Genomic DNA, 19,614 nt, shown 5'->3' with positions numbered 1-19,614 from the left:
CCACGAGATGTAGCATCCGATAGGAGCCAGCATAAGATGCTTCAAGGGAAGATGAAAAACCCAGCAGTAAGCAGGACTGATAACTTCCCCCTCACACACGAGGAGTTAAGATGCTTAGGCTGAAGGTTGCTGGGGACACAGTGGCTCACTAGGGCTACTATTATAGAAGGTCATTGTGTGGGGGTCTGTTATGTCATTTCTAGGCTGAGAAGACCAAAGTCTCCTCTTTAGTCTTCACCTTTGCACCCCTCCTGCACTGTTCTTCCCCCACACAGAAGTATAAGCCCCTTAAAGGAAACCAGCAGTGTTGTGTGGACAGTTGCTGGCTCAGTGCTGGGCAGTTCTTTCTCTGGCCGGTTAATCACACTAGTGACACACAGGTGTGCGCACACAGTGCCGAAAACAAGCAGACATCACTGGAGCCACTCTCCTGTCCTCCGTCCCCCTGTATGCCTGACCTGGAGAAGTTTCCCTCTAGCGTGTCCACACTTTCCACTCATCCCCATGCAGACAGAGACAGCCGCGCTGCTTAGTACCTGTGGTTTCCTGAACTCGCTTGTGGTCAGGAGCCGGCTCGCCTTGTATTTCCAGCAAGGAACGGGATGCTTTCTGCAGCTTCTCCACTGGCACTTGATGTTCGGCTAGATCTCCCTGCAGGAGCTGCTCCAAAACAAGATGAGACCATTCAGGTCAGCTGTAACATCCACCAAGGAGTGACAGCCCAATTCAACCGCCCCCAAGGGCACACACATGACTGGAACTCCAAGGAGTTTAGGGTTAGATGTCAAGCAAGCAGAGGTTTGCCTCCCCTCCAACCGATAACCCTGAGCAGAGACGTGCCCTGAGAGGGGAGCATTCAGGGTATCTGAGGGTCGCTTACTCTAGCACTGGCAAGCTGCTTCTGCAGAACCGCTGGGTCTGAGGAGACCGGCTCCGAGAGGAGTTTCGCCACCGCCACGTCACTGTCCTGCAACCAGGTCTGGAGAGCATCTGCCACCTCCTGGAACTGCTGGTAGTGGTCCAGCAAGGTGTTCAGATGTGAGCCGAGCTTGGTGCACTGCCAGGAGAAACATGGGGCAAGGATGTGAAACAGGTGCAAAAGCGCTTTGGAAACCACTGCCCTTTCTCACCCCTTTGCTGGAAGAAAGCAGAGATCTCACTAGGGAAAGACTCAGCCTCACCCAGTTGAGGGAAGACTCACATGTGGCCACATAGAGACCGTTATCAGCAAATGTAGTGATTATTATTGCTTCAGCATTGATAGTGGGCTTGTGGCCACATAGGACCTAGAAGATGGCACAGTCCACACTTGTGGAGCTCGGCCCGTCAGGCTGTGTGAATAGGACAGGGATTAGTGCTGTTAAGGTGATCAAGGAACACTTAACAGGGCCGAGTTGATGGGTCAGTTCCCCAGCTCATGCCGAGCCAGAGCCTGCAGGACCACAAGCTGGTGTTGCATAAGGGATTAAGGTGGGTACTTGCTCCCAGGAATGAAGCTACCGATACCTTGGTGTGGAGAGTCGTGTATCTCTGCGTGGCATCATCCAGCTTGCTTTTGACCAAGCTCCCTGTTCCTAAGGGCTCGGGCCCTCCCTCGGCAGCAGCTGCCCTCCCAGCATCCAGCACCTTCTGCCCAGACATGGTGACAAACCGCAGATCCCCTTTGTGCGAGATGACATCCTCCGAGAAGCTCCCCTGGCGAAGCAGCATCGGCCTGAGCGCCTGGGGGTCGCTGTCCCCATGATGCATCCTCTCCAGCTCCTGCTCAGCCTGCACCAGCCAGGCCTCAAACTCCCCATGGTCCCGCAGGAATTTCTGCAGCTCATCCCGCAGCACCTGCACTTGCTTCAGCTGCAGCTCCGACTGCGACAGGGAAGCAGCATACTGCTCCTTCAACTCCTCCAGCCTGCCCTGGAGCCGGTCTCTCTCCTCTGGCTTTAAGTTGTGGCCCTGTTTGTCCAGGAAGGCCTGCGCTGACTGGGTTGCTAGGATGACATCCTGCTGCTGGGACAGCAGCTCCTGGTGGCGTGTCTGAAACACACATGTTAAAAACATACACATTAACACACACACAATGCCTTGTTACTGATATACCACCCTGCTGGCAAACAGCTGACCGTTCCCCTGTACATTGCCAAAGACATTATCTCATTTCGCTAAATGCGAAGTACCCCACCTCATTACACCACCAATACCATATTTTATCACATACAACATGCGTCTTTAAAAAAACAAACAAAAAAACCCAAAAAACAGGTGGTGGAAATTGTAGTGTGCATTATATGCAAGGAAATACGGTAAGAGCAGTTTCTGCCACTCACCAAACAAAAGCCAATGTAAATTCTGCACACATTACAGGGAGCAGAACAAGGAGCAGACTCAGCTGCTGGTACTCACTTACTACAAGGAAAGATCTTGCTTTTTCTTCATTCTGCCATTTAAAAACCAAGTGCATATTTTATTCTGGGGTGTACTGTACATGATAAATATGGTTGCATCTTTGTTTCTCTCTGCCTAGCAAACAAGTTGGTTCCCAAGAATGCCAGAGGCTCCTGCTTGAGACACCAGAGTCACCGGCACAAAGCAAATGCACGCAGACGTTCAACACCAACCCCCACCATTGCCATCATATGGTGGTCGGGTCACTGCACTGGGCAGCACTAGCATTATTAATGGCAAGGCAGGCGCTAATCTGGAAGAGGACATGGAGTCACCCTCACCTTCAGCCTGTCGTACTGCTGCTCGAGGGTCTCTGCAGCTCTGTTCATATCCACCAGGTGACCATCAGGAAGATCCCAGGAGCTTTTCCCCACTTGTTTTCCTGGCATTTGTCCCAGAGAGGGGCGTTTCTGCTCGGAGAGCCCTCCAGCCTGTTCTAACGATCCTACCCAATTTAGAAGTGACTCAATCTTGCTCCTGCTCTCCTCCAGTTCCTTGGCAGCTTTCACCTGGAAATAGCATAACTAATACGTAAGCTGAGGACAACTCTTGACTTTCTTCAAGCTGCTGTCTCAGCAAAGGGCAAGAGAATCAGGCCTGTACAAGGGGTGGCATTCCTCCTCTCCAGTCCACCGCTCTGCCCAAGACTCTCAAAGAACTTCAAAATGTCCCCAGCGTCCTTTTACCACATAAAACTCCCCACATGCATCTGTAAATAGGCACATCCATGCAACCAAAGTCATTCTGCAATTCTCACCCCTGTTCAAGGGAGTTCATGCTTTTAATTAGCTAACAGGGTCCCCCTCAAGCCAGATACAGAAAGTGGGTGTGTGGGTGGCTCCAAGCATGTTATTTTTACTTCTGTCCCATCAAAGTATAGGAGTGTCAGGGCTTATGTGAAGGCACCAAGATATCTCTGAGTTATCAGAGGCACCAGCTTACTCTGACAGCTCCACTAGAAGTGCAACCAATTGCTCAAGTCAGAGCAGAGCTCCTCTCCTTCATCCCAGGCCTTCCTTTCATTACCACCCCCAGCACCCAATGCTTAGAGATCTGGGGTGGAGAGATGTTTTACAATATGTGGAGGGAAACTGAGGCACACGGTGGGATGTGACTTGTGCAGCGGAGCAGTAGCAGAGCCAGGACTAGAGCACAGGGCATTCCCGAGTCCCAGCCCAGGCCACTGCCTTTCTGTAAAACGCCTGCCCCACGACAGCCCCGGATGTGTTACCTTCTCGGTCTCCTGCTGCACAGCTGCTGTCACAGCACTCTCCAGCTCCTTCTGGGCCACCTCGGTCCTCTCCTGCAGAGACTGGTATTGCTTCTTTGCATGATGGAGCCTCTCTTGCAAGGCTGCCAGCTCCTTGGGGTTCATCTTAGTCCTATTCTCCTCTAAAAATTCTTCTGTTGCTTTCAGGACGCTGGCAAAAGAGGCAGCCCGAGTCTGCATGTCCCTCTGCAGGGCCTGGGAACACCACAAAAAGACAGACAAAGACTTTAGGTGCCCACTGAGCAGCTCCTCGATTCCCTCCCCTGCCTTCGTCTTCCAGCACTGACCTTAATGTCACTTTGTCTCTGTTTCAGTGTGGGCAGGTCCCCTTTGCTGGCTGCTCTCTGCTCATCTGCTAGCGTGGTCTCAGCCTGCCCTAGCCAGGTGCAGACCTCCTCCAGCTTCCTGCTGCGCATGGCTTGCTGTTCCTGGAGTGTCTGGTTTTAAAGGGAAAGGGAAAGGGAAAGGAAGCAGTTTAGACCCGTGCCTCGGCCTGTACTGCCACATTCCTGGAAAGCAAAGCAGTAGGGTTACAGTTTGAGCATCTTCCTGATGACAAGGATGCAGCACAGAAGACGCCTTTGGATGCTCTCTGCAGGCACTCCCTCTCCAGCACAGATCTGCAGGCTCCATGACTGGGGGGGTCAGGGTCCAAAGTAGCTGCAGAACTACAAGTATGTCAAGGAAAGAATCTGCTTAAATTTACATTTCTCATCCTCTGGAGGGTTTTCTCTCTTTTAAACAAGCCTTTACAATCTCATAGGGGGCAGCAGGCCAAATTGTACAAAGCACGGTCCAGTTACCCAAAGAGGCTCTCAGTCTTAAGATTAAAATCCATGCAGAACCTGGGCAAGAAAAGCCATGTCTAGACAGGCTGACCATGCAGAATGACCTGACGCAGCACTGCAGCCAGGGAGCATCAACTAACCTAAAGCAAAGTGACATCAGGGTGGGAGAGAGAGTGCCTAGGAGGGACCAAGTGTTTCTGTAGCCGACCCAGCCCCTAGATTTTTGCCACTGGTGCACAATACAGTAGCGCCTATTTGAGCAATTGAGCATGATGTGTGACCCTGACCGTCCTTATAACACTTCTTCTCTTCACCAGCAAAAGCTTCTTCTCGTGCACTACCAACTAAACATACACACGTGTGCAAACAGACGCGCTTGGGTCTCTCAGTCTTTAAGACAAACAAGAGAAGCAATTGGAAAGAGTGTCCTTAAGAGCTTGTCGGCTGCAAAAGCGAGATCTTCCTGGGTTAGGGTGGGTGCACACTGAATCTGAAAAAGCAAAGCAAACCGGTTAATACACACACAATGATGGGAGAAGCCGAGCGTTACTGAGAGCGATGGTTAATACAAACATGAATACTGTCTCGAGTGAAGGAGGGGTGCATGCAGTTATGTGGGCTGCAGGAATATAGCAGAGAACCGAGGGATTTAGTTGGCGTGGGTGCTGTGTGCTTCTACAGGCAGGCAGCATCCAAACAGCTGTTTCTCTCGTGTCTGCCACATGCGAATTATGCAAAAAAGGTGGGAAAGGAACAGCACGGGCTCTCACTGCTGGTGAGCAGCACCAGTCTGTGCAGCTATCTTCTCCGATGGACCTGATGGGGACTAGGCTGGGTCCATTAAAACCAAAAGCACTTGTGATCTCAGCTCGACCTGGTCACTTGCCCACAGCTGAGCGCCAAAGGGACTGGCCAACTGTTCTACGAGGAGCCCGCTGGGAGCTTCCTGGTCCTGAATGCTTTCAAAGGGAAAGCATGAGCTCATGCCTGTGAAAGCTGGGAATTGTGGAGGAGGAGGAATCAAGCCTCTTGAAGGAGCTCATGACGTGCAGGGTGAAGTTATAAATCCTGACAACAACATGCAGGCAGAATCCAAGAGCCGAGCACGAGGCGTTTCACCGCACACGCTCCAGGCTGAACACAACTCTGTTAGCAGACTGCAGCCGAGCTGCTCCCGCCCCGCGACTTTCACCTGATCTGTCTGCTCCACTTGACGGAGACAGACCTGCAGGACCTCCACCTGAGCTGCCACACGCTCCGACAGCTCCCGGAAAGCCTTCTGCAGCTCATTGAGCAGTCTCAGCAGCTGCCGGCTTTGCTGCGGTGTCAAGTCCTGAGCATGCTCGGAGATAAAGAACTGGATGTCGAACGCGATGGCATCCAGCTGAGATTTATTGTCAGCAAGGGGCTGTTTTAACTCCTAAATGGAAGGGGAAGAGATAGATTAAAAAAAATAAAAAGGCTGTTTGTGAAATAGCTCCTCATCTGTGTGCCATTTCTTAAACAGTTGGCTTTGAACAAGACCCACGAACAAACAGGATGCTTCAGTGCAGCAGCTGAGGTGGTCCAGCCAGGTGGTCTCCCCTTGGGACACTGTATGTCCACACATGATGGACTGACAAGGGCTACTTTCTGACTCTCCTCCTAACCCTTAATTCCAGGCCTCCCAAGAGCTTTAGAAAAACCCAACCTTATCGTGAGGGTTTCAACAAACCCAGTTTTTCTTGGAGTATTTGGCACGGCTCTGAAGATGCCCCTAGCTACAGAAATAAGAGGTTCCAGCCCATACGCCAATAGTCCTCAACTGCCTTGTTCTACAGCAATCCGCGCTCGGTCCGTGAGAGGTTTTCACACTACCTCCTCTCAATGCTTGGGTCTCAGGAGCTATAGCTTGGGGAGCCATGAGGAAAAGCTTGACTGCCCACAGCTGAAGTGTCACAGCCAAGAGGTGGTAAAGAAACTGTGTCAACTGATAAAGACCCCAGAGAGCCCAGGGAGAGGGTCCCACGCTTCATATTTGTGTGCACCGGCCTGCCGTCTTAGAAGGGCTGAGCGGTAACAGGCGGCTTGAATCACTGCTGACACAGAGTCAAACCTCTGCTCGCTTTCTCCGTGCACTGCTTCACTGCTCGTCAGCTCAGAGAACCTGAGCCCTGAAAACGAGGCCAGAAGCCCGGCACGCCCATGTGCAATAATTGACAATGCTGGGAGAGCCCGGGAGGAGGACGAATTCAAGGCATCCGTGCCCTGCAGGAGATCACAACTTTATCTGCAGGGATTAGAGGCGTTGCTATGGTTACCGTGTAATGTTGAAGGCTGCGGTTCAAGCCGTTAGCATCCCTTGCGTTGTGATAATCGCTGCTGTCCAGCACTCGCGTGGTATCGCAGACCCAGCTCAGCAGCTCTTGCAGTTTGCCCTGGAGCTTTTCACACTGCGTTAGGATCTTAGCCTTAAAAAGGGAACAAAAAGCGCTACTGAAACGTGGGGCATGACTGAAGGAAAAAGCCCGGGGCTCGCTTGGGTTGGGAGTTTCAGCAGGGCACGCAAGGCGGAAGCGCACTTGTGAGCGGTACCTTTTCAGCTTGCGCTGTGCTGCGGAGATTTAGCAACCGGGAGTCCAGGACATCACTCGCCGAGCTCAAAGACTTCTGAAGGTTCTTGGCGTCTTTCTCCAAAGCTTTCAGTAATTGTTCAGGGACCTCTTGGGGTGGATTGGCCATGATCCACTTCACTGAGTCCAACTCCCGATTCACTGGAGAGCACAGCTCCTTCAGTTCTGTGTCCAGGACCTGGGGCAAGACGGCATCATTAAGTCCGAGATACAGTGACTTCATCCCCTTGCTGCCAAAACTGACAGTAAGACAAAGGCTGGGATAGCTGGATCTAAACAATGCGTGCATCAGCTAGAAAGATTCATTACAATCAGCCAGTTCATCCAGCTGCTCTTGGCTAGCCAGATCATGATAACCCTTTTCCTGGCAATAGCAGGCACACTTAGGCTATTGTTCAAGCATGGGTGAAGACCTGAGGCATAAAATAAGAGACATGCACTCTGTGTTTGTATTTAAAGACCTTTCAGGTCCCAGACCAAATTCCCCAGAGTGCTCAGAAGGGCCAATAAAAACCTGCAACGGGATCTACCATCCCAATATGCGAACCCTGAAAAAACTAACCCTGAAGAAGGAAGGACATGCAAATCAGAGCAAGTCCAGGACAGTGGCTTTCTCTCACCTCGGCCTGACGCAGCAGGTCTTGCAATGCTGCCAAAGTCTGTCCAGTGGGCTGAACATGCTTAATTCTCATCTCGATATCTCGGAGCATAGAGAGATAAGAGACCAGCTTCTCATCGTGCTCCAGACACTGCTTTTTGCTGACCACAGTCTGCAGAGTTAGAAGAGAAAACAAATTTCAGGTTTCCAAAGAGACAAACCAGAATCACGCATTGGAAAGAGCGCTCAGACTTTTCTCTCCCAGTAACTTTTTACTTTAGGGACTGCTCATTCTCTTATCTACAAGATGTACTGGGAAGAAATGAAATGCATGCTCCTCTTCCAACATAAGTTTAAAAATGGCAACAAATCTGCAATGTTATAGTCAAACTGCTAAACAACAGGCCTACAGATTAGTCATTTATAAGCAACATTCTGGTAAAGAAGAAAAAAAACCCTGCGTTTCAGTTGTTTTCCCCCATACATCACAGTTTCATTTGCCAAATCCATTTCGACTGATATCGTTCGTCTAGCACTGCGTGTCCTAATAGGATCCCTAGACTCTGTAGATGCTTCCTGCTGTCAACTGCAGTTGCCCAAAATATTCCTCACTGGTATCAAAAAAAGAAAACATACAATATTTTTTTGTTTTTTTTAAAGAAAACCACAGTTACCTTGGCTGGTTTTGTGGATTCCTTTGAAGTTTCTTGCAGTCTCTCCCCATCTGTCGTAGTCACGCACAACTGCTGAGCTGCGTGGCTGTCCTCTCCGGTTATCTCATGGAGCTCTTCGCTTTCTGGTTGAAGGGCTGCGGAGGAGGCTTCTTCACCGCCGGTGAACTCTAGAGTCATTTCGTGCAATGCCTGCTCCTCTAGTCCAAGGGCCACAGAGGACTCATGATCCCCTCTGGTCCGCAAGGCAACTGGCCTTTTCTCTGCTAAAAAGGTCGTCGGAGAGAACTCATCTTTGACTTCCTGTCCGATCATTTCTCGGGACATCCTTTCCTGTGGCTGAACTGCCGCAAAGAAACCCAGACCATTTCTGATCTCTCTGCTTGTCTGCTGGGGCGTGACGCTTTCTGGGGTAATGGTCATTTGCTCATCCTCCACAATGTGGTCTTTAGCTCCCAAGGCAATCAGCTTACCTTCTTTTTCAGCCATCTGCTCCTCACTGATCTCAGTTTGCTTTTGTTCAGCCACATCCCCAAGCAACCCGCCAGCTAATTCCTCGGTGGGAGTTTTGCGCTTTGGTTCCTGAGCACTTGAGATCAGCTCCTCCTCAATCGTTCTCAGCAACGTTTCTTTGGCCTCCGGGGTAGGAAAGGCCCTTTTCTCCTCGGACGATTTCTCCAGCAGCGTGGCTTCTTCTGGGACACCGCCCTGCCCTGCCTTCTTTTTCTTGGTTTTCTTTTTTTCCGTTAGTTTTAGATCAGCTCCACTCAACTTTTTGGGACCACCAAGACTTTCTGCAACCGGGGTCTGGGGCCGAGTTTCAGGATGCTTCCCTGCGACCTTGTCCCCCAGTCTGTTTTCCGTGCGTTTCTCGTGAACTGCAGTCTTCAAGGGTTCGTTGGATTTTGTGCGAGCCTTTTCTTCCCTGCCTTGATCCAACCAGATGGACTCCTTTGGCCCTGTCTCTACCGCTCCTGATCTGTCCATTGCTTCTTCTACCCTCACTGTCCTCTGGCTTCCTTCGGAAACAACCGCTGCCGCCACCTGCTCTTCCTGTACCCCAGCTTTCTCCATCTTGTCTTTGTCCCTGCTGCTTTGAGGCCCCGTTTTGTCAGCAAACCACTGCTCTCCCGCTACCCCCAGCCCCTCTCTTTCTTCTGGCTCCTGAGCTGCTACTATGCTCCCCACCAAGTCCTCGTTCAGAGGTTTTTTAGCCCGTGCTTTGCTTTTTCTAACCCCTTTTTTCTGCATCTTTGCCGCAGCCACTTGTGGAGTTGGGCGTGCTACGTCTAACATGGAGGGAGGCTCAGGGACCGTGGCAGCCTTGCCTTGGGGTGGATCGATCACAGGGCGCTCTGAAGTTTCAAGGAGAAGTGGTTTCAGCAGTTCCTCTACTGCTGCATGTGACGTCTTTCGTGATTTTTCAGAAGCAACATCAGTCTTGTCTCCAACTGACTTGTAGTCCATTACTTCAGACCCAGCTGTGTGTTCAACAGACTTCTCATGACCATAGGGAGCCAGCCTTTCCTCTCTGGCAGCTATGTTCTCCGCTACCTTCTGGGGACGGCCTTCGCCCAGCCCTCCAGGAGCAGACTTGTCACTGGGCAGGCCAACAGCCTCTTCAATAGCAGCAGTTAGCTCTTGGCTGATCAACCCTCTCTCAACAGCCTCCTTTAGAGTTAACCTCTCTCCGCTGTCGGGGTCGACAATTCCTCCCGTCTTCACTTGGCGGGATGCAATGATTCTCGCCATTTCCACATCCACCAGGCCTCGTTCCAATGCAGACTTCAGAGAGAGTCTGTCACCATTATCGACTTTCACGATCCCACCAGTGTCCGCTTGAGCCTGCAGGACTCTCAAAGTGGGCAGGAGGTCCGCTTTCCCCAGCTTTACTGCCTGGGCACATGTGAGCATGCGCCCAGTCACCTCGTCCTTCATTGCTCGGAAGGGATGAATTTCCAGATACCTCTGTCCAGATTCGATGTCAATTTTGCATTTCTTTATCAGTTCGGAGTAGGGGACGAGCATGCACGTCTCGGGATCTACAATCCCGTGTCTCATTTCAGATGACGCCATGGCTTTTTCCACCACTGGCTCAGGCAGCAACCCTTCCTTGACAGCCTGGGACAAAGTCAACCTCCCACCAGAGACAGGATCAAAAACACTTCCACTCAAAGCCTGTATTTCTTGTACTTTACTTTGAAGCTCTGGGTTAGCCAGCCCTGATGACACTGCCTGACGTAAAGATACACGTTCCTTGGTTTCTGGGTGAACGTAGCAATGCAGACACACACTTTCAGCCTTCAAGAGCTCTGTACACAAGTCTCGATCAATTAATCCATGTTGCATTGCATTACTGACAGACAGTCTCATTCCAGACGCGTGATGAATAATTCCACCATCAGCTATCTGTTTGGTCAAGAGCTGACGGGCTTTCTCCTTGTCGAGCAAACCTCTCTCGACCGACTGGACAATGGTCAAAGGCTGTTTGGTTTTAGGATCCGTAATTCCACTCGTTTCAGCTTGTAAGCCAACCAGCTTTTGTCTTGCTGTCTCATCAGTGCCTTTTCCTTTAGACGCTTTCTCCAACTTTATAAGATCTTCTTGACCAGAGGGCTCTATCAAGCCAAGGTTTGAAGCCAAAGTGACCGATATTTTTTTGTCACGTTTCAAATCAACAATTCCTCCAGTCACCACTTGTCCTTCCAAAATCCTCGCTGCTGTTTCCTTGTCCAAAAGGCCAATCTCCGCGGCATCCTTGACTGAGTAGATGGCATTGTTACATGGGTCAAGAACACCACTGATGGCTTTATCACAGGCCAGCACCTTCTGCAGGAGCTTCTCATCCATCAGACCTTCATTAATGACTTCATCGGTGGTCAACGATTCACAGGTTTGGGAGTCAAAGAAGCCATTGAACATTTTCATTTCCTCCATCACTTTAACAGCTGTGTGGCTGGGCACCACACCGCAGGCTACTGCTTCGTTCAGGAGAAGAGTCTTGCCTGTCTGCTCGTGAAGTATGCCACCGCCTCGGAGTTGCGCCACGAGCATTTTCAGAGTGTTGTCTCCTTCCCGTTCCCCAGGATGCTGGATTAGCAAGGACGGTTCATCAATACCGTAACCAACTGATACTTCTTTCATCGCCTGTTTTTCTACTTCCAACGCTTTTGCACTCTGGGCTTTTTCTGATTGCCTTTCTTCCATTTCCTCCTGCCCAGTTTTAGGAGGCTTCATCTCCTCTCCTTCCACTGATCTGCTCCCAATTTCTTCCTTCTGGAACAAACGGACTTCCTCAGTTTCTTCCGACTCCACTTCCGCTTCCCGCCTTCCTGGAATTCCCTCTTCTACGATTTCTGGTTTCTCTAGGTTTTCCGGTAGGGCCACAGAAATACAGGTTTCTTCTTTCACACCACCCATTGCAGGTTCAGGTGCTCTGTCTCCATGTTTCAAACTCCTCGCTTCATCTACTGGAAGTACAGGAACCCCAGGAGCTTTTTCTGCTTCCACCAGCATTTCCTCTGGTTCTCCAGGCTTCGTCTCCGAGCTAATCCCACCGGGGTCACGAACAGATTCTTGCCTTGACGATTCGAACAGGCTTTCAGGCTTGGTTGTTGCCAGTCTTTGTTCCTTTCCCAGTTCACTATCAATTTGGCTCTTAATGGAAACAGGCTTTACAGTCTTCCCCTGATCCTTCATAATCAATGCTTTTACTTCATCTTCCAGCGGAGCACCTCCAGTTGCTCTCTGCGCCTTCCTGCTCTCGGGAAAAGGTTTTGGTGGCGAGGGCTCTTTACACTCTTCTGTTGAAGGGGCAACTTGAATTTCAAGTTGTTTTAAAGCCAAATCGTTACCGGGCTCCCTTTCAGGAAACGCACTCCCCGTGACTTTTACCTCCTCAAGAACTTTGAGTTCATAACTCTCTTCTCTCCCTTCCACCAAGTCAGCATTTGATCCATTTTCTTGTGCCTGTAAAAAGGCTTTAGTTAAATCATTTAATTTCTCATCTACTAAGAGCAGTTTGTGGCCATTGTGGATGTTGATATAGCTGTGGGTCATCAAATGGACCATCAGCCTTTCATCTTCGCTCCTTGGCAGGGAGTCACTTTGCTCTTCCTGACCTGGAGGGCTTCTTCCTGCAGAGCTCAGGCTGAGTTTGCTTCTAGCTGGAGAGCCTGCCAGCTGCATGCTGGGCATCACATCCGGTATAGCAATTGATTTTAACCTTTTCGCAACCTCTCCCTCCAAGACGCCCTGCTCCACTGCCTTCTTCCAGGACAAGATCTCGGTGGTTTCCGGAACGAAAAGAGCCTGGATGAACCGTCTCTTGTTGAGAACTTTACATGCCAAGTCTGTAGACAGGAGGCCTTGTTCCAGGGCATCTGCAACAGGCAGGATCTCACCCGACTCAGGCCACAGCAGCCCCATAAAGGACCAAAGGGATTCCAGGATCACCAGGGCAATCCTGGAGGCTACTAAATCCTTCTTGACTGCCTCATCGATGGTCAATCTCTCTCCTGTGATGGTGTCTATGATGCCACCTGTCTGCACTTGTCGGATTAAGAGCGCACATGCCATATCCTGATCAATCAAATAATGTCTGACCGCCTCATCCACTGTCAGCCTGTGCCCTGTCTTGGGATCTGCAATGCCACCAGCAAACAGCTGGGCTTCCAATAACCTCACAGTTACCTCCCTATCAATTAAGCCTTCCTGGACGGCACGGAAGATGCTAACTTTCCTGCCTGATTTCAGGCTCACCATCCCACCTGCCAGCTGCTTGACAGGGAGCAACCGGAGGCCAGTCTCCTGGTGAACGATGCATCTCTGCATTAGCTCTGTCAGGCTGATTTTCTCGGCAGTGTTGGGGTCGATCACGTCCCTGGCTGATCTTAGACGAGATACCAGTTTTGAGTGAGTCTGAGTGGTAATGAGGCCTTTCTGAAGAGCCTTCTCCATGCTAATTCTGTCCTGACTTGAAGGGTCTATAAAACCGCCCGTGACAAGGTGAACTTCTAATATCTTCAGGCCAATGCTCTCACTAATTTTCCGCTCCTCTATCGCAGCAACAACAGGCAGAAGCTGTTTTCTTTCAAAGCTCATTTGATCTATCAAATGAAGGGCCTCCTGCAGCTCCTGCAACCGTTGGAGCATCCTGTCATCAACAATGTTTCTTGCCAGGCTTTCTGCCAAAGAGAGTTTCTCGCTGGTCTCAGGAACAACCAAGCCAGACATGATAAGCTGAGCTTCCAGCAGTACAAGACCCGTGTCCTGGTCTATGAGACCTTTCTGCATTGCACCAAAGACAGGGAATATCTCCACTGTGCCAAGGTCTATCACTCCTGCGACTGTTTCAGTCCCCTAAAAATGGAAAGAGAAAATAAAAAACAAATTAGAACCACAGAGGCTGGTGAAAGCAAGCTACCAGAGTAACTGCAATGCATCAAGTTCAGGGATGTCTCTACTTCCAAAAAAAAGAGTTAAAAGAAACCCCCTAGACAGCAGATCCCAAAGTGCAGCTCCCAATGCATCCCAGCATCTGGATGGCCTCTGACTTGCACGTCATCAGCTGTGTTTTAGGGCTCAGTTTAGTCTACCACATGGGGCAGCACTGAGATATTCAGACATCCACCATGATGATAATGCAGCAAAAGCAGCAAGCAGCAAAAACCTGCAAGGTTTTCCAAAGTGTTCAACAGAAAGAGAGAGAAAGACACATGAAGACAGACACACTTTGGCCTTTCAATATTGCAGTTCAAAAAGACAAAATGAAGCCCACTGTGTGCTATTCTTATTCACCTTTGGGGCTTCAGAACTGCCCTGCTGTTTTACTGCTCCTATGCTGCCCGCCATGCACAAATAATACTCTTCACTTAGCAAATGTGCAGTGCCAGCCACCGATAAAAAGAAAGGAAGCTCATGGCATATATCAACCTATCTACAGACCAGCCATGCATCAAAGGGCAGTGAACTTGCTTCTGATCATGCAAGAGGGCTCCAGCGGTGCATCCTCCAGTACTAGCCACCACGATTTCCCTCACTGTAACGTATCAGAAATAGCCCTGCTCTTTAGTAGGCAAGGCAAAGCCTCAGGAAATAATACAGCTCTTGGCTAGAATAGGTCCCAGAGTGGGAAACCATGCAATTGGGACAGAGGCTCACATAGCATATGGTTCAGGTATTTCCAGAAAGTCTTTTCTCTTGCTGGTAGTAGCACAAGAAAAGGCAGGCTTAGAAGAGAGCAGGTTTCTTGCAGATCCCCATGGGAATAAGCACTTCCTACGCTGCACATGGTTTAGTTATCAGCTTGTATAAACTGCTGCTTATGCAGAAGATGGACACACGGTGCTGGGCGATTCCCTTGGGATACATGGAAGGAGGAGCTGGGAATCTCAGCTTGGGGAACTATGGAAGAAATGTAGTTTGTACCGGTCCAAGGAGCTAAGAGCTCTCAAATCAGGAAATCTGTCACTGGAGTACTACATGGCTGCTGTGCTGCTGGGGTGAGATGGCCAAGGATGATTTGGTTTTTCCCCTTGTCCTGATTCAGCAGCATAGATGGGGTGACACATTAAAGAGCCTTTGAATTTGTTATCACTGCCACCAGAATCAAACCCGAAAGCTTGCAAAGGAGAATTTTTCCAAGGATTTGAGTTGGTCTAATGAAAGATATCAGCTTCACCCAAAGACCCTTGTCTGCCTGTGTCCTTAGACCAACGGGGCTACAACCCGCACCCCCACAATCAAACATGCACACTCCACACCGAACAAGCCAGAGAAGGACAGAGGGAAAGAGAAAGTGAGAAAGGACATAAAAAGCTTTTACTTACCAGAGTTGCAAGGCGTGCCTTGAGCAGTTAAAGACAGAGCCTTATGGAGCAGCTCAGGCGTGTCACGCACACAGGGTAAAGCTTGGGGTTAGCGTCCAGCATGCGACTGTTTTGTTTTGCGAAAAAAAGAGCCCCACACACAGGTCGTCCTCTTTGTCACTTTGTGGGGTTTGGGGTTGTGTGTTTAGAGTCCGGAGGGTTAGTTAAACTTGTAAGCAAGGATGTCAGTTAATCTCAACAATAGTTGACATGAAACACAAACTGTACAGGGACACATCATGCTCAATGTAGCGCGCTCTGTAGTTCGGTTTTTTGTTTTTTTTTTTTGCTTTTGTCTTTTGAATTTTATAACCTTTCAGAGTCGGATGTTTCCAGCAAGCAAATGTTAAAATATCCTTCATACGCTGCCTTCTACAATGAAGCAACTGTACCAAACGATAGCCTCAAAGATGTGTTTTTCCCACAGGCCAAGCATCTACAGCAAAGGCCGAAAGGGGCCTCTTCGGAAGAGCTATAACCCTCCTCTCATTTCAGGCTTCCCCAAGCGTGCCAGCGAGCCTGCTCTTTTCTTATAGTCTTGTTATTCAACAGGCTGTACGCAGGGGGTCCTGCCACAACCACACACCCAAAGACAACCCCTCCCTCCTCAAAGCAGAAATGTCTTTCCATGCTGTTTCAATAAAACACAGCAAAGTCAAGGGAAAACTTCAGTAGGAAAATGTTTGCCTTCCTGGGGCTGGATATGGGAAAGGCAAGAATGAACGCCTTGCACCTTTTTAAAGTACGGGGCTGTTCTTAGCCTCCTTTCTGGCAGCAGGGAAGGTAGCAACAATGATGTGAATGCTTCACTGGTGAGTCTGGTGGCTTAGAGGCCAGGAGCCTTGTGTCTGCAACGTTGTCTGCTGCTGGAAAGTGAGCTAAAAATGACAACTTAAAAAAAAGACCTGGATGGAGACAGCTGAAATGTTTTAACACACCTCTATGGACTGCTTTACTTCTGTGCACGCAGCACTGAAAACGATAGGAGCCTGAAACATGCCAAACTGTCACCCTTTCCTCTGGGTCTGGAATGGGATCTCGCTCCCTCGCCAACCAAGTCTGAGTTTTGGCTATCACAAAAGCATATCTGAATTGGCCAGTGCTTCAAAGTACAGGCAGCTAGCAAGCAAACGCACAGAGATATCCATTGGACACATGTATATACACTTACATACACATACAGGTATATTCATGAATGACTGAAGACAGTAAACACCAATAACAGAGGCAATAAGAAGGAACTTCAAACCCTTCCCTCCCCATGCATGAGTGCAATGTGAAATGGAGACCAACAGAAATGTCACTGGATGGGAATGGGTGATGGGCAGGGGTCCAGCCACTGAGTCAGTGAAGGTCTCAGCTTAGCTGAAGGCCTATGGGGGCTGGCATTCAAGATGGAGAGGAGCTCGCTTCCAGGCTGCTCAAAGCAGGCACATGGCTCACTAAGCCTGCTTCGCAATTTCTGCACGGACACGTGACGAGGGTTGCCCTGTGCGTCCATCCTCATGCAGATACCATCCTGCTGCAAAACGCAGTGACAAAGCCTTTGCAGCTCCTTTTCCTTAAGGAAAACCCAATGACCACTGTCTCGCTTTGAGAGCAGAAGTCCATCTCAAACCTGCTTCGCTGCAAGAGCAAGTCAGCTCTGCAGCTCAGGGAGCAGCTCCCATTAGCTGTATTGCAGGGAACTGTCTCCTGCTGACCTGGAACTGAATACAGAAACCTCTTCTGCTTGGCCTCTAGCAACCAACTCAGCCCGGACCCCCTAGTGCAATGTATGGGACAGAATGGAAGGGAGGCAGATCACGTGCGATTAATAACAAAGCCAACGGGCTGTGAATGGCTGGTGGTCGTGAGGCACGCAACCAAGCAAAGCCTCTGTCACACCTGCAAGAAAGGTCACATATCATATTTAGGCAGCTCTTGGATAGAATGGGAAAGGTACCTTGTTCTCAGTCTCCTGAGCCAGCTGGCTCTGAAGTTGTTGGAGCTGTTCTGTGGAGTCATTGCAGAGCTGCTGGTAGGTCTCCTTTAGAGCACTGAGTTGGGTAGAAATCTGCTCCTTCTCATAGTCAGAAAGCCTGCAAGAGGGGGACGCAAAGTCTCTCATTAAATCTAGAGAAAACAGCACTCAGCTCCATGAATTTAGGATTTTGTTCAAAGGAAAGAATCCTGCAAGCACAGAATGCTGCTACCAAAAGGCCAAGCTAATGATGTGCCACGGAGACCATGGCACAATGTGCTAATGGCACATAAAGACCATGGCACAAAGGCCAAGCTAATTACAACCATTGTCCCATCACAACCTGAATTTGTCCGTATCACAAAATTTGTGCTCCATGGTCCCATTCTCCTCTTTTTTTTTTTTACTGACCACTACACGTTGTACTTACTTGTGGCCATGTTTGGCTAGGAAAATCTGGGCAGTTTTGATGGCCTCAGAGACTTGCTCCTTTTTTGTAGCTAGTTCTTCATTAAGTGCCTGTTGAAAAGAAGAGGGAAGCTACAATTCAGAGGTGGGAAACACAAGCAGAAGCTACAGAAGTGCTCCAAGGCTATAGCCTACGCACAGCACTGCAGCAAAAAGCATCCAGGCTGCTTTGCTTTCAGCAGTTTGGAGATGCTCAGCTGGAAACAGCAGAACAAAGTTTTAGTCTGTACAACATTAGCATGAAGACGACCAGATCCTCAATGTGCATATGCCAGAGAGATGGAAGGAAGCAGGATCCCTGCCTTACCTGCTGCTCAGAGATGGATTTCTCAATGTCTCCCAGCTCTTTGCCCTTGGGTGAGACGGCCTTGACTTGCGTGCTCTGCTTCAAACCAGAAACCCAGGCCAGGAGTTCTTTCACCTTGTCCACGTGCTCCTGTTTTTCTTCCTCGACTACTTTCTACATGTGGGGAAGACAGAAAGATAAACCACGTTAATGAAAAGGCAGACCCAGAATTCCCACTGCCAGAGACCAGCAACAAGCAGGTAGAATCTTTTGGGGGACAGATCCGACAAAGTCCACGTGATGTAAAGCTGCAAAGAGGACAATTTGGGGCTTAGGCAGCGGGTAACCATTTGTAGATGCTATTAAGTGAGCCTGCATGTTCTGCTTATGCCAGTTTTTCATTTGGTTCTATAAAATAACCTTACTTCCTCCTCCTCCAGCCGCCGGAGAGCATCACTGATGTACTTCACGTGCTGGGTTGTTAGTGTCACCAGAGCCGTATAGCGAGTCCGTAAATCCATGAACTAAGGAAAAGAACAAAGTGCAGATTTCAACCCCCCCGAGGTCACAGAGCCGCAGTACTTTGCAGGACACAACATGGGCACAGCACCTCTTGTTCAGACGGATCCCAAGCACTTCCCAGGCGAGACATGTTATAGCACTGCTGACAAGCAGCTCTGAAATGGGCAGCAGTGGCCACCTGAAGCACAGCAAGCTGCACAGCTAGGGAGTGAAAGGTAGATTTGGGTCCAAGACAATGCACTGAACCCCCTACGCTCTTCTGAAAATGGCCATGGGATCTTTAGAGTCCATATGAAGCAGACTGGACCTTGGCTCTCAAAAGTCCACACACAGCATAAAGTATGTACAGTAGAAAGTACGCTGTGGACTTTGGAAGGACAAAAGGCTGAATTGACCCTTTTGGGATTTGAACTTGTGCTCCAAGGATCTAGGTCATATTCAAAGTATTAGAGTCTGGTTTCCTGGCCTCATAATGCAGAGCAGTGGGGAAAGGCTCCTCTCCTCTTAACTAAACTAGCAGGAAGCAACTCGTCTTTCCTTGTCCCCAGCACCTGATTTTATTAGCCAATAATAATAAAAAAAACCCCACTCTTCCCCCACCAGGCTAGAGCTGGAAAGCAAGCAGACTCCTCACCTCTTGCGTGATGGCATCTGAAGACGACAGCATGCGTCTGCGTTTCACAGGAGACTTCTGCTGCGATTCAACAAATGCCCTGTATGTCATGAGCTGCAGCTCGTAGTCCTGGAAGTTAAAGGCAGAAGGTGATTTTGTGTTGGGTGTTTAATTAAGCTCAGTGTTTTGGAGTCCCTGGGCAGCTCATTCAACCGGCCTCCCACCGCTTGGTGCTGGAATCACTGCTGACAACAGCTGAGAAGTTTGTTTCTCCTTAACGGCTTATGAGAACGGAAGATGAAGAGACTATCCCCTCCCGCCCCCAAACCCTGGATCCAGGCAATATGTTGTTACCTTGACAGCAGCCGAGTACTGCTGTGAGAATTTCTGACACTGGTCCAGTTTGGCTTGATTTCTCTCGATTTCTGCAACCAAAGCCTTTGACAAAAGAATTCAAAAGCGAAACCATTATCAGAACAACTGCTGCAGGTGCAGAGGGCTTCCTTCCCCCTGCC

At 49.6% G+C, this 19,614-nt stretch overlaps 1 protein-coding gene across 18 annotated transcripts in view; it reads right to left on the bottom strand.

Moving 5' to 3' along the window:
* MACF1 (microtubule-actin crosslinking factor 1) overlaps positions 1 to 19,614 on the bottom strand; it is a 225,550-nt gene that overhangs the window by 101,480 nt on the left and 104,456 nt on the right. For 13 of the 18 annotated variants that reach the window (XM_019512344.1, XM_019512340.1, XM_019512348.1 and 10 more), the window contains exons 30-46: positions 19,454 to 19,537; positions 19,121 to 19,228; positions 18,390 to 18,488; positions 17,986 to 18,138; positions 17,641 to 17,729; positions 17,193 to 17,328; positions 8,382 to 13,739; positions 7,730 to 7,879; positions 7,072 to 7,287; positions 6,798 to 6,947; positions 5,690 to 5,917; positions 3,997 to 4,146; positions 3,671 to 3,904; positions 2,721 to 2,948; positions 1,507 to 2,031; positions 881 to 1,057; positions 537 to 660 (exon numbers count right to left, since the gene is read on the bottom strand). In XM_019512344.1, the coding sequence (XP_019367889.1) occupies positions 537 to 660; positions 881 to 1,057; positions 1,507 to 2,031; positions 2,721 to 2,948; positions 3,671 to 3,904; positions 3,997 to 4,146; positions 5,690 to 5,917; positions 6,798 to 6,947; positions 7,072 to 7,287; positions 7,730 to 7,879; positions 8,382 to 13,739; positions 17,193 to 17,328; positions 17,641 to 17,729; positions 17,986 to 18,138; positions 18,390 to 18,488; positions 19,121 to 19,228; positions 19,454 to 19,537 (8,209 nt within the window). The remainder of the gene's footprint in view (positions 1 to 536; positions 661 to 880; positions 1,058 to 1,506; positions 2,032 to 2,720; positions 2,949 to 3,670; positions 3,905 to 3,996; positions 4,147 to 5,689; positions 5,918 to 6,797; positions 6,948 to 7,071; positions 7,288 to 7,729; positions 7,880 to 8,381; positions 13,740 to 17,192; positions 17,329 to 17,640; positions 17,730 to 17,985; positions 18,139 to 18,389; positions 18,489 to 19,120; positions 19,229 to 19,453; positions 19,538 to 19,614) is intronic. The other 5 variants (XM_019512352.1, XM_019512353.1, XM_019512355.1 and 2 more) reach the window with 1 other exon arrangement.

This window comes from Gavialis gangeticus, unplaced genomic scaffold (genome assembly GCF_001723915.1).
Source record: "Gavialis gangeticus isolate Ggan-Ray unplaced genomic scaffold, GavGan_comp1, whole genome shotgun sequence".
In the NCBI taxonomy this organism is placed as follows: Eukaryota; Metazoa; Chordata; order Crocodylia; family Gavialidae; genus Gavialis; species Gavialis gangeticus.
This window is presented reverse-complemented; position numbering and strand designations above follow the sequence as displayed.